The sequence below is a fragment of the Trachurus trachurus genome (assembly GCF_905171665.1).
Source record: "Trachurus trachurus genome assembly, chromosome: 6".
NCBI lineage: Eukaryota > Metazoa > Chordata > Actinopteri > Carangiformes > Carangidae > Trachurus > Trachurus trachurus.
Genome location: NC_139897.1, coordinates 4,531,889 through 4,545,968, shown reverse-complemented (window position 1 = coordinate 4,545,968; position 14,080 = coordinate 4,531,889). Strand labels below are relative to the sequence as shown.

At 42.1% G+C, this 14,080-nt stretch overlaps 1 protein-coding gene across 1 annotated transcript in view; it reads right to left on the bottom strand.

The window, feature by feature from the left end:
• LOC310987472 (pleckstrin homology domain-containing family A member 7-like) overlaps window positions 1–13,871 on the bottom strand; it is a 193,316-nt gene extending 179,445 nt beyond the window's left edge. The window contains exons 1-3 of the mRNA XM_083973748.1: window positions 13,736–13,871; window positions 13,475–13,551; window positions 13,238–13,295 (exon numbers count right to left, since the gene is read on the bottom strand). Of these exons, the coding sequence (XP_083829874.1) occupies window positions 13,238–13,295; window positions 13,475–13,551; window positions 13,736–13,818 (218 nt within the window). The 5' untranslated portion in view covers window positions 13,819–13,871. The remainder of the gene's footprint in view (window positions 1–13,237; window positions 13,296–13,474; window positions 13,552–13,735) is intronic.
• Between the last annotated feature and the right edge of the window lie 209 nt (window positions 13,872–14,080).

Sequence of the window (14,080 nt, the reverse complement as noted above, 5' to 3'; positions counted from 1 at the left end):
TCTGGAATTCTATACACCCAAAACATCACTAAGATGTATTGGAACAGATGAGGTGAAGTCAGAAAAGAGTGAGTAAATGATTCACCTGACACTTCTGGGAGTTACTAATTTACCTCTATTATCTACAGTCAGCTGAATGACAGACAGAGAGACAAAGACACGTTAAAAAAAAATTTAAAAGATGAAAAAGTCTAAATGCAGTCCTGGCATATGTTGCTGAACAGAGTTTTTTGTGCAGAAGCAGGTGTTGGACGCAAATATCTGGAGGGAACATCGTTATGTAGAGCCACTGAACACCACGTTAGATTTAAACACTGTCCTTGGGCTGACATTTACCAGAAATAATCTTTAACTTTCCTGCTGTTCTGAGAGCAAACACAGAAACTGGTTTGCACCTCCGACCAATGAAAACAACAGAAAAGCTATTGTTGACAAAGCTTTCTCTTCCAGCCTTTATTTGCCTGCCAGGGAACTGTTGGTTCTTTGGTTTAGCTATGGCTCCACAGCAAAACAAAGCCTCTTTTTCTTCTGAGGACAAAAAGCGTCAGACGGCGAAGCACAAACCAACCCTGTGTTCGTACGCCTTTAATATGATCCATCACTTTTATTAGTAGGTTCACAAGAAGAGAAAAAAAAAAGGCTTTTTCTGGGACCCCATTATAAGTAGTTATCCTTTCAAAAAAAAAAAAAACACCTCAAAAGCAGCTATTCAATGCAGCATGACCTTCTCTGTGCACAACATCTATATTTGGGTCCATTCACTGCTTAGCTCACTTAGTGGCCCTGCAGCTCTTACCCAAAATCAAGATTATAGGCCCTCATTGACCCAGCTCACATTTATCATACACCAGATTTCCAGGGACTCAGGATTATTTTCTCCAATTACTCTTCAGTAATCTTGTAATTTGTACTATTGGTTGCATGCTTCACAATTTTGGAACTCTGTGCTCTCTGCTGCTTTTACTATTATCATTATTAGCAGGCATGCTATGCTGTCTTTTCACAAGAAAACCATTCAGTCTGAAAGACCGAATGTTCAAAAATATGAACACTAACACGGCCGGTGAAAACGATTACCTGCTCAGCAAAACCTTTTAAAGGTTCAAGAAAAGTCATTCACAGAAACATGGCAGGACAAAAGCTGCTCCAGTGGTCCTGATGGCATCGACAGTCAGTAGAACACAAGGACTTAAATGGTTTAAGTCGCGCAGGGCCTGCTCCTGACATTATTGTAAGCTACTTTGAGATAAGCCTCTTTGTCATGGCTTCGTGATACTATCATTGTGCTTACGCTGCCAATCATGCAGCGCTCAAATCACCACACAACCAGTTTCAGGTTTCTGTCCTGAGCATCAGCTGTGCACAGCCGCAAGTAACGGAGTCATCCAGTGCCACTGTCATTTACAATCAACTACATGAGCTGAAAGAAAACTTGGAATACTCTCATGCATGTTTTATCTAATCATGCCGTCTGCGTCAGTAAATATGTACAGCAGGAGGCCTGTAATGGATATTTCTAATCACCAGTGATGGGAATAACGCTGTTATAAAATAACGGTGCTACTTTTCAACAAAGTTACTGTTTCCCCCGTTATAACACCGTTACTGACAATAAAATGTTCCGTTACTTGACTCAAGAAGACCCGTCACAAAATAATACACCCGTTAAAGTGTATATTCACATTTTTTTCTGTCCATCAACTAGTCGGAAAAAAGACGTTTATCTGGAACTAACCAACTCACTCAGTATTCCTCCGCAGAGACAGACGGAGGAACACTGAGTGAGTTGGTTAGTTCCAGATAAACAGGGGGTTAGGGTTATGGTTAGAAGGTTGGGGGGGCGAGTCCAAGTAATTTGACATATGAGCATTTTATAAAAAAGTAACGCAATAGTTAATTTTCCTGGTAATTAGTTACTTTTAACGAGTTTGTGCAATAATTCCTATAGTGCTCTTACCATGGTGAATTTATGAGGTGTATGTATGTGCTATGTTGTGGGATATGTGCAATATGTGTTATGTTATAGGATATGTGCAATGCTGTTATGTCTTGTGTTGGGTTGATATGGCTGAGGTGTATTGTTTTTTTGTCATTGTGGCCATCAAGGCATTTATGGCGCAGCTACAGTGTCCAAGACAAATTTCCCTGAAGGGGACAATAAAGTTTATAGTATCATATATTATAATGTAATGGCTCAGTTCCTTTTGGAGAAAGTAACTAGTAACTATAACGAATTACTTTAAGTAGCGTGCCCAACACTGCTATTCACTGTCAATAACCTGTAATCCACAGTGTTGTACAATATCCAATCCACTGTTCTCGTCCTTAAGAACAATAGTTTGACCCAAAGAACATAAGAAGCTGGAAATGAATAATTCATTCAAGATCCGCCGAGCTCTTCTGGGCTTCCACACACATTCCTCAGTCGTAGACTTCGTTTTTTGTTCAGCTACAGTAATTATCTGGACTGTTGGAACATGATCAAAAACCGTGGCTCAAATTCTTAACTCGGGTGCTTACACTGCAGAAATGTGCTGTCTGCCCGCTCTCATGTTCTGTCTTGGTGAATGTCGGCTTGTGCCACATAGAAAGACATTCATTCCTCAAGACAGATTGTTGAATCACAAGAGGAATGAAATGTAGGGGGCTGTAAGACCTTTAATATGCAGCTGTGTGTGACAGAAACCAGTTGTACTGCAGCTCTTAACAATATTACACTGACTGATTTATTTAGTATGTGCACATGAAACATAGTTGGCTTTTTCCTAAACCTATATCAATTCTTTTCAGAAGAATACAGCATTAAGGGGGGGCTGCAATTACTAATCATTATTGATTATTTTTTGAATAATTGAACTATTTTGTCATAAAATGTCATTAAAAAGTGAAAATGTCCCAGAACTTAGACTGACTTCTCCACGACAGTCGGAAAAAACTAAATCTGTTCCAATGGTTTAACAGAGGAAAGAAAGAAATCTTCACAACTGAGAAGCCAGAGCCCAAAATGAATCTGGCTATAGCCCTGGTCCGTCACATCCCATAGCTCCTCTGTGTCCCTCATCAGGTGACAGTGAGTCACTGTGGCGTCCAGTCTGGCCTCAGCCCATCATGTGAGGATGAAGGAGTAGTAACTGTGCTGCTACTTGTTCCTCCACTCTTTCCTCACACCCAGCCATCGACACCGCAGCTATACAGACTGGGTGTGATAAGAATAACCCAAGGTAACAACATACCATAATCAACTCACAGGTAAACATACAGTATGTAGTCCTGTCCTTGTATGGCAGAGAGGAAGGTGAGGCCAGAGCAGGGAGCAAACAATGTATTTATTGCAGTTTCTTATGAGAGGGGTAGAGAGAGGACCCTATTTTTTTGTAATAAGTAGCGTTGCTTTTGTAAACGAAAATTGTGATGAAATATCGTCATCAACTAACCTTTATCACATGGCGAAAACGAGACAAGACGCAACGTAATTGGTGGTCATGTGACGATGATGAAATATATAATGCATTGTTGACAAATAAAAACGAGACTAAATGTGGTTTACAAAATAAAAATGAGACGAGACGAGACAAAATAACCTTATAATGTTTAGTCACATTATTATTTTTATTTTACAGTATTTCTGTTTCCTAGGCAGCAACGTCACTTTCTCAATCCCCACTCGCGGCATTATTTAGAAGATGCAGCTGCGGTGGGTTATCGTTGATCACAATTTAAGAAAGAAGAAATAATAAGATAACCATGTTTGAATTGTGAAATGGGTTTGGCCAGAGCCATAGTCTTGTTAGTTTGACTAGAAGTGGTTTCATCTATACCAGAGGTCTTCAACAGGGGGTCCGTAGAGGTGCTGCAGGGGGGTCATGAAACCTTTGGTTGACAGTACAATTTTGTTTGTTTTTTTGTTTCCACATTTATGCTTAGAATAAAAACGTCAATTTGAATAGCTTCCATGCATGATTATCATTCAATTGAAAGACATTGTTGATATTGGCCTTGGTGTCAAGGACTATTTATAAATGGCAGTGGAACGACCATGAACATACGAACCTGTGGATTAACTGAATAGCTGAGTATTGAATCCAAGGTACGTTTATACATGGTAGGCTACTAGGCCTAGTTTAATATAATACACAATTTTATAAATATTTAAAGTAGGGGGTCCCTGCTTCATCTCTCCATCAGTTTGGGGGTCCTTGGCCTGAAAAACGTTGAAGACCTGTGATCTATACTATACTGGGTAATTACACTTTATTGACTGGGTTAAATAGAATTACATTACTAGAAAGAGATTAAAATCATTGACTAAAACTAGACTAAATGTCATCAGTTTTCATCGACTAAAACTAGATGAAAATAGTCATGGGTTATTCTGACTAAAATAAGGCTAAAATGCTTAGACTTTTAGTCAACTGAAACTTGACTAGACAAAAAAGAGTATGAACGTGAAACTAATAAAACCTAAAATGTCAGTTTGACACAAAGACTGACTAAAACTAAAATTAAAACAGGACACCAGAAGAAATAAGCTGCCTTTTTGTTTGGAGCATCGTTGGACGGTTGAATCAGGCACTGACCAATGACCATGTCTCTACCACTGTGATGAGTGGAGCAGCAGGATTAAGAGAAAGGACAGAGCTGAGGCCTGTAGGACACAACCAGCTGTCCTCTACTACCAACACTCATTTCCTGTATGTCTCAGGTTAGCTCCCTCACTTTTTGTATCAGTGTGTGTGTCTATGTGTGTGCATGTGTGTGCGCTCTCTCCCTCTCCCCCCCCGGCTTCCTTCAATCCTCTTCAGTGAAGCCAGTCATGCAGACGTTCCTGCAGGAGGTTTATCCCTCCTTGGATCTGATCGGCTCTGCTCCCCACCTCCCTGCGCCAGAAGCCCCCTGCTGGGAGTGGCTGTAGGATGGAGAGGAGGAGGAGGTAGGAGGGGCGGGGGGCCATCTGGAGGCCCCTCGGAGAGAAGGGAGAGTCACGCATAGGGATGTCACTGTTGCTTGTTTTCACAATTAATCGCGGTATTAAATTAATTGATCGTAAAGATTCCTAAATACCGTCACTTTCTGAAAAGGGTGTAAGAACCATATCGGCAGATGTGCACCAAAGTGAAGGTAAATGCACAAATACTGGTCCATTTATCTAAAGTAACACTGAATTGGTAGGAGTTTAAATGTTAACGTGTCATTTGTAATTTAAAAAAAAATGATTAAAATAAACTTAAACATTTGGTATAGATGGCAATTTATGACTTAAATATTTCAAATACTATATTTCATTTTACACATTCATAGTGTTGTGAAATGTATTGATGCATAATAATCGTGATAATCGTAAACTGTAATTATTTCTCTGACAATAATCGTACCCAGAAAATCTATCATCATGACATCCCTAGTCACGCATCATGTCTGTGAGCATCTACCTAGGTATGGGTGTGAGCAAACACAGGACGGAGGCACACAGAGTGAGACTGTTAGACAAACAGGTCTTATGCACACTAAGTGACAGCTCACCTCTGATAGAGGTATGTGAGAGCGGCTTTAGCTCCATGGAGGAAGGAGTTGTCAAACAAAGCAAACACGTACTTACATCGCACTTAACCACGGACGGACGTGAGAGGGGATTATTAAAGCAAGCCCAGGCAAAGAACAGGAACACACAAGTTATTGTAGCACTACTGGGAAGCACGACTGAAACAGAACAAGTCCACTATTAACACCAGGAGGAATGACTTCACTTTATGAGACACGCTACGGTAAAAAAAAAATGAACAGATATATCAAAAGCAAATGTGTACAAAGCCTGTAGACTGACATGTAACTACACTGCTCGGGGCTGCAGCAGGTGAGTCAGCAGCTGTCTGCTGCAGCAGCCTCAGAGACTCAGTGACTGTCTGTGTGTTCAGCTCCACGGTTCCATCACACAGCAGCATCTGTACAGAGAGCAGCACTTCTCCTCAGCTACTTATCAGATGTCTTATTGGTAGATGTGAATGAATGCCTCTAGGCAGCAATCACCTGTTGTTAATACCAACAAACCAACAAACCATCGACATCAGTCATATGGAACTTTAAAGGGATAGTTCAACATTTTGGCAAATTTGCCTATTGCCATAATCCCAATAGTTTTAGAACAGGTTCATTACCTTTAATTGTCTGTGCAAGCTGTTTTTAGATCGGCAGGGCAGAGACGTGAGCTGCACGGTATTTCCACGTTTCCCTCATTAAACTAAATACACAATCCAACAACTCAAACACGCTCTGGTGGACAAGTTGTGACCTGGACATTCACTACGCTATGAAATAATAACGTATTATTATGTAATATTGCGACACGTGAAGCAAATACTCAACTACTTGCTTTTGAAGTCACTCCGCCCAGCAGCAGTGTCTGGAATGTAGTTCCAGCTACGTATTTGCCTCGAAAACATCTCCATCTTGTAATGTTACATTATAACAACTTGTCCACCAGAGTGTTTTGGAGTTGTTGGATTGTGTATTTAGTTTGATGAGGGAAATGCGTAAATACCGTGCAGCGCGCGTTGCTGCCCCGCCGATCTAAAAACAGCTTGCACCGACAATTAAAGATAATGAACCTACTGCTATGACGGATTATGGCAATAGGCCAATTTGCAAAAATGTTGAACTATCCCTTTAAGTTGTGTGTGTGTGTGTGTGTGTGTGTGTGTGTGTGTGTGTGTGTGTGTGTGTGTGTGTGTGTGTGTGTGTGTGAGTGAGTGAGTGAGAGAGTGGTATAATGCACGTTCTATATATGAAACTAAATATATTATGATAACAATAAGTTAATTCAAAATTAATAGGAAAGCAATCATCATCCATCAGCACAGTGCAGTGCTGTCTGAACAATCCCCAGCACTTGTTACTAACCAGATCACTATGGAAGTAAGCCTTTAGTCTCTTTTCTTGGATGACTGTCACTACTTCAAATTTGTATGTTTAAACACATTCAGTCATGGATTTATTATAAATCAGTCGACAATACGATTGATCTGAACTGTTAAACCCCCCGTTGTCTCTATCAGTGAATGTGATCAGACACAAAGAGAAGCTCTGCCTTCCCCTGTGGCTGACGTTCATTTAAAGAAATGAACTTCAGGCAAAATTAAGCTTCATACTCACTGATCTAGTGAGTATGAAAGTAATATCTGCAGATGTATGAGAGAGATCAATACAGACTTCAAGCTGTCAACAGGTTGTCGAAGAGAAGAGAAGAGAAGAGAAGAGAAGAGAAGAGAAGAGAAGAGAAGAGAAGAGAAGAGAAGAGAAGAGGGTGAGCAGGGGCAGTGGAGACAGAGACACAGTAGGAGCTCTGCTGTTCTTTTTGCTGGTAATAAAAAGATGAAAAACATTTTTGGGATAGAAGACACAGACAGCGGTGCAGCCCTGGGGGAGTGTTATACAAACATGGCCTCCAGATAAATAGTCCACCTTCCATGTGAATAGGATATTGGATTTCAAGGTTGTTATTACTTCACCTTGTTATTTCTGTTCAACAAATACCATTCATAAACAGATTAAAAGGTTGGAGAGGGACACAGACAACAAACACATGTCCCGCTCAGGCAGAGTGGCAACAAACTATGACTTAGCGCAAGGTGCAAGCTAATGTAGCTACGTGTTAACCTGTTAACCAGACAATTCAATTCATATCAAGATGATTGTGATTAATGAATGATTTCTTAATCAGTGTCTCTCTCTTTGGCAACATGATGGTGTTACCTTTGGTCACTATCTACGTTGCATCAACCACTGTCAGTTAGTGGTGACTGATAAGACCAGATAAGGAAGCAAGCCATCTCTGTTTCTGCTCCTTCCGACTACACAACACCATCCTGAAGTTTTCTAACTGAAGCGGCCGACTGTCCAAAAGTCCAGACGGAGACATCAGACAAAGCGATGGCAACTAAAACCTGACAGTGAGGACACACCCTGAGGCTCAGTGTTTGCTCCTGTGTCATCCATGTCACCAGCTTGGCCTCGAGTCAACCCGGACTGACATCAGGTAGACGGGGCGGAGCCGCATGAGTGAACACAGGACAGTGTGTGTGCATTAAGTATGAATCAAATGATCTAATTCTAATTGTGGTTTTGAAACTTTTTGGTTAATTGCATTGCAGGGCTCCAGACTAACTTTATTTACATGGAGCAGTGAGCACAGTGGTCCCTAACTTCAAATTTGAGGGGCACAAGCAGATAATTTAGGGCTGCACACTGTTTGAATTGAAATCAAAGCAAATATTGACATTTCTTTTCATTCATGATCCTCACACACACAGTGCCTGCCACCAGTAATGACAGATTCCAGATTCTTTGAGTTGCCCCTTCCATGTTGCAACAGCCAAGATGCACATGCGCATGTAGATTAAAAAATTCTTGCACTGTCTCAAATTTTAGGGGCAAAACACCTCCATTTTGGGGCAGACTGAAGCCCTGGATTGCCCCTAAATGAGACCATGTGAGCATGTTAATTTTAAGGGATCCATCACCTGGTATTTATATCTGTTTCAGGTGTTGAAGGGGTCTTAAATGCAAATTTTTGGGAAACAATACGCAATATTCACCTTGATTTAGCCCTATTTGTGTACCCAATTTTGCTCTCGCGAGAAAAATATGCGATCTTGAGTCCTCTGGAAGCTACTTTCTCACATGAAAAAATATTAAAACTTAATAAAGTGACGTAATAACAGCACTACAGCAGGAAAAAAAAACAGCGTTTGGCCTGTTTCACAGCTATGGCTACCGCTGCGTACAACGTGGGGGTGGTTTTCCCCTCTGGCCCCTCCTCGGCTTCTTACTGACGTCAACGAGAAGCCCAATTAGAAGTCGCGTTTTTTTTCCTCTCCTGGTGAATTCATGGGGGAGGAGGCGAGAGTGAAGTTCTTTGCCCGAAAAACATGTCAGCTATTGTTAGTGACAGAGAAGATCGAGTTATGCAACCTGAAAAAATTGGAATTTCAGGTGATGGATGGTGGAATAATACTTAGGTGGATGTGTTCAGAGAGGATGTGGAGGATTCATTGAAAGAGAAACAGTAATTGGCAGTTGCATGTGTTTTATCAATGAGTGCCAACACAGAGTCTGAGTCACACATCGCCTGCAGATCAGGATTGATTCAGAGGAATTTTAATTAACATCTAACACAACCAGATACTTTGCAAACAGCCTGAATTCTGACAACGTTTCCTTTGAATCTAAAACCGTGTAAACTTGCAAAAAACTGAGAGGCATCAACAACGGAAACACGACTGACCCTTGGTCCCTCTTATCTGCAAAGACACTTAAATCTGTCAGCACAATAGCTCAGTGGAGACGAGCTGTAAAACACTAAAATCCCACTGAGGGAGTTTTAAGGAAATGACAAAACAGCAGATTAGTGTCCGAGTCAACACGTCTAACAGTCTCCATGTGATTTCTCCCTCTTGCAGAGCATCACATGACTATTCAGCAGCAGCCAGGGGAACTGGAGCCCCTCCTGTGATGGGATCAGACCAGCCATGACACCTGTCAAAACACTGATGTGCACCTGTCATTATTAATACATTACAACACTGGTACACTGGGTTAGACACGCTGTTATCAAACTGATGTCAACTACACACCTGTGATGTTCCATGACCGGATCTTGTACAGTTTTGACACTACAGCTACTATAATGTATTCAAAACCGGCTCTGCTGCAGGACCACATTTAGCCGTCGTGACACACACAGAGTCACAAGGTGAATACAACAGCAGCCACACACTGCCGCAGTTACTAATCAATTATCCACCATGGAGTCCTCCAAAACACACCCACACACAGAAGAAAACACAAACGTCACCCGGTGTGTCGAGACATGAGCAGGTCTACATCGGTGCTGAAAGCCACTCAACTCAGAGAGAGGACTGTTGTGATCAAATAGCAGGGATGTGCTGAGCCGGAGGATGAAGAGAGACACACCTGAGTCTCCCCAATGGCACAGAATAAGAGTAAGACAATAATCATACAAGAGTAATTCTGCAGAGCATGACCCTCAATATTATATCAGCCAAAACCCATCCCTCCATCCATCCTCTATCTGTGCAGGGTCAATAACCATGATTCCATCCACTTGGCAATCAAATTATCTAAATATCACTAAAAAAATATTAATGCAAATAATGCCGGCTCAAGTGCATTTCCATCTCAGAGCTTTAAATCCAATAAAAAGCCGTGTGTAATGACGTCATGTGCTGTTTTGCGATCATATTGGTGCATCCAGTTGTTTTCTTGCAAATGAAGGTGTTTCCATTCACTTTTGTACTAGATCACAAAATAGAAGGACATCCATCCTTCATCTTTAACTGTTTATCCGAGGTCAAGGTGTGACGAGCTGATGGAGTCGTTGCCTAGAAACCACTAAGCCATACGCACGCCAGCCAAGTTAAGTTAGTAAACAGGCTGTTGCACAAGTTCTAGACTATAGGCTGGTGCTTATAATGCAACATACCTGTCATCAGACGACAGTGGCGTGTAAACACTATTTTAATGCAGATGCAGATTCACCTCGTGTTAAATCCTACAGACACCAGAGAGACCTGTCACCTGGGGTTTGTGAGCGGCAGCGCTTAAAAAGCTGTTCTGGGAGATGATGACACTTCACATGAAGCCAGTCCGTCGCCTGTACACCTGTATCTTTCTTTGTTTACTCCGTGTCTTTGAACAGCTGGAATATGGAGAAGAATTCACATATAACACGATCGCAACTCACATTTATCCTGTTTTCATCAGCATTTGTCGCATAAACTTTGTATCGATCAAGAGAAAATCCGATGAGATCAACCGTATTTTGCGATATTGATGATATTTAATCGAATTTTACTGTTTCCGTAAGGCATTATTAATTCGATATTGCTTAAAGGGATAGTTCAACATTTGGGAAAATTGGCCCATTGCCATAATTGCTATAGTCATAGCAGTAGGTTTGTTACCTTTAATTGTCGGTGTAAGCTATTTTTAGAACGGCAGAGCAGAGCCGCAAGCTGCTCAGAGCTACACTACGGAGGCTAATGGGGTTTCTTGGTTTCCCTCATCAAACTCATCAAATACACAATCCAACAACTCCAAAACGCTCGGGTGGACAAGTTGTGACCTGCACATTCACCACACTATGAGATAATAACGGAATGTTACGAGACGGAGTTGTTTTCAAGGTAAATTCATGTAAAACCGCTGATGCGCGTTGTCTTCAGGGACAGTTTTTCAGCAAGCAGACTCTGCATTTACCCAGAACCTTCCTCAATGAAAGAGGAAATAAGAAAGAAAGAAAAAATGGAGGGAACAGAAGTGTTAACCATATGATAATTCAAGCCGTCAACCTCTCACACTGAAATTGCACTTGAATTAACACAACAAGCTGCTGCTGCACAGAGGTCAGATCAACCAGTCCTCTAACCTCAGCATGGCAGTTTTTTTCACACCTCTACCACCCAGGGGAGCATGGGTAAACACACAGACTGTACCAACTGTACCAGACCTTCATCACCATGGTTACCGCAATTAGCGATCATGGCTTGATTACAGTCTTTACTGTTACGGTTAATACAATAATAAGAACGTAGCCTAATTCACTTAAATAACAGACAGAAGACAAACTGTTAGTCTTATTTTGGTATTGAACATCCCTGACTTGTATAATATTCCTGTTGTCCTGCCAACGCCACTATTTAAGCTACATCACTGTAACATCTAGAGCCACCAGGTGTCACCTTGTCACAAAACACAACTCTGGCTCATAATATTCTGCAGGACTGACAACCTATGGCAGTGTTTTTCAACCTTGGGGGTCGTATGGAATTGAAATGTCTAGTATTTGATAAAAAAAATACTGATAAAAGTTTTCTTTGTCATTCTTTTTAAATGTATGATTATAAATACCACACACAATCTTAAACAACTCTATTCTATACTTTCACTTTCTCGTCAATAAATCGAGTTCAAATAAAATGCAGCATATAAAAATATCTGAGCTGACGCATGACTGACAGCCGCAATCGCACGTGATCGGGGGTCGCCAGACATTTGTGATGTCAAAATGTGGTTACGAGCCAAAAAAAGTTGGGAATCACTGACCTATGGACTGGTTTGAGGAGGGTCTGAGTTTACTAATATACAGTAACTGTGTACCCTGATTTGGAGTCAGGTCTTCAAACTGTTAACATGTTATGTAGAAATGATCACAGCAGTTTGAGGGTAAACTGGAGACAGATGCACTTTTGCAGATTTGACTGTGAATGATAAAAATGGCCTTTAACGCCTGCAGCAGAACCTTCAGCACGAGTAGCTTCAGTACCTGTAGCAGTAGCTTTATGGTGTTAACACAGCCTTATCTCTGAACCAGCTCTGTGTGGACAGCTGCTGCAGAAATGTGTAGCCTACATCCTGAAATACTTTGCTCAGATAGAATCAGGAGATTTGAAGCTTTCAAACAATTTACAGTTTGTCAAGGCCGCGTGACGACTAGTTCAGTCTGTCTTCACACAGGCTTCAGTTCCACTGGCACAGACCTGAGTACATCTAAAGTAGCACTGCCAAGCTCCTACAGGTGGGAGTGTGTATTTTAAGGGGTTAATCCATAATGAAGATAATAGTCAGTTGCAGCTCTGGTGAAGTCACATAAAAGAAAAGAGTAAGAAAAATATGGACCAATATTTTTTAATCTGACTTTTTTTTCTCTTGTACTAAAATGTTGATATGCAGCATCCATCAGGCTTTGGTTCCTAATACGCATGCAAATGAATATTTACAAAAGCAACGGCTGAATGCAAAAAAAAAAAAAAAAGGTATTCAAAGTGGTTCTAGGATTTGAGCAAGGAAGAGGTAAAAATAAATGTAGTGAAGCCAAATAAGGTACCACATGCAATCATTTACGTCACTATATCCATCATTAACCCTGTGAGGAGCATCCATCCATTGCATAATTTGCACCAATGCAGGGAAACACTGTGAGAACAAGCATATTCAGCACATGAGGTAACACATGCATCTCAAAACACAGCAGAGGGGTCATCACAGGGTCAGCAGGTTAGTCTCAGTCACACACGTTTAAATCCACACTGTCCCTGCCTGTGGTAATTAGCCCTACGAGTAGCGGGGAATTAGAGGCAGGAGCCATATTAAGCTGCACGGTAACTTCGAGTAATGCGCAGGTGACCGGAGCGGTGAGAGTGAGACAGACAGGTAGGGTACTTACTTTATGAAGTAACAGGCTCCTTCGTCCGTAAAACCTTCCTCCCATCCCCCGGGCAGGTCTGAAATGAGACCAGAGCACAAACACTTGTTGGAGAGACACCTGAAAGTTTGGTCCCGCTGGGCCGGGCCCCGGTCTGTAGTAGGCTACACTCAACTCAAACACAGCAAAGTAAACACAGGGACAACAACATGAGCGCGGGTCAAACGGCCGCCGCGCGCACCCAGCCGAGCTAGCTACCTGAGCGGATCATGTGTCCGGAGTTTACCGGTTCACCGGAGCGCGGATGCAGCCAGGTGGTGGTCCGCGTCTCATCGCTGCCGCACGGACACAGACAGCGGGAGAGGAGGGGGAAGGTGGTGGTGGAGGTGGAGGGGAGAGAAGGAAAAAAAAAACACCTGTTACACCACCGGGAAGGAAACAGCAGCAAGTAGACCCCGCCAACTCCCGTTAACCCGGGGGAGACGGTGCGGTAAAGCGGCCGTTCTCTCTCTGACTCACTTGATGAAGAAGACCCTGCCGTCCGCGCAGACACCGTAGGACCAGTGTTCAGGTAAGGTGTCCCGCCCGAGAGGCGCCGCCATGATCCGCTCTCAAGTCCTATTTCATCTCATTCCCTCTCCATGGAGTCTCCGGGGAGCTCAACGATCACCACTAGTGCCAGCGCTGCCTTCAGGGACTCCTCCGAAGCCCGTAAATATGAACTCCACTGGTCAACTCGCCAGAAGAAAGTCTCTGAAAAACATCAACTGCTCAGTGCACTGGTTTTGACTCACTCAGTTACATAATGCACTCCTCCCAAAACTGTATTAGCAAATGTGAATATTTCTTAACATTTAAAGGGTT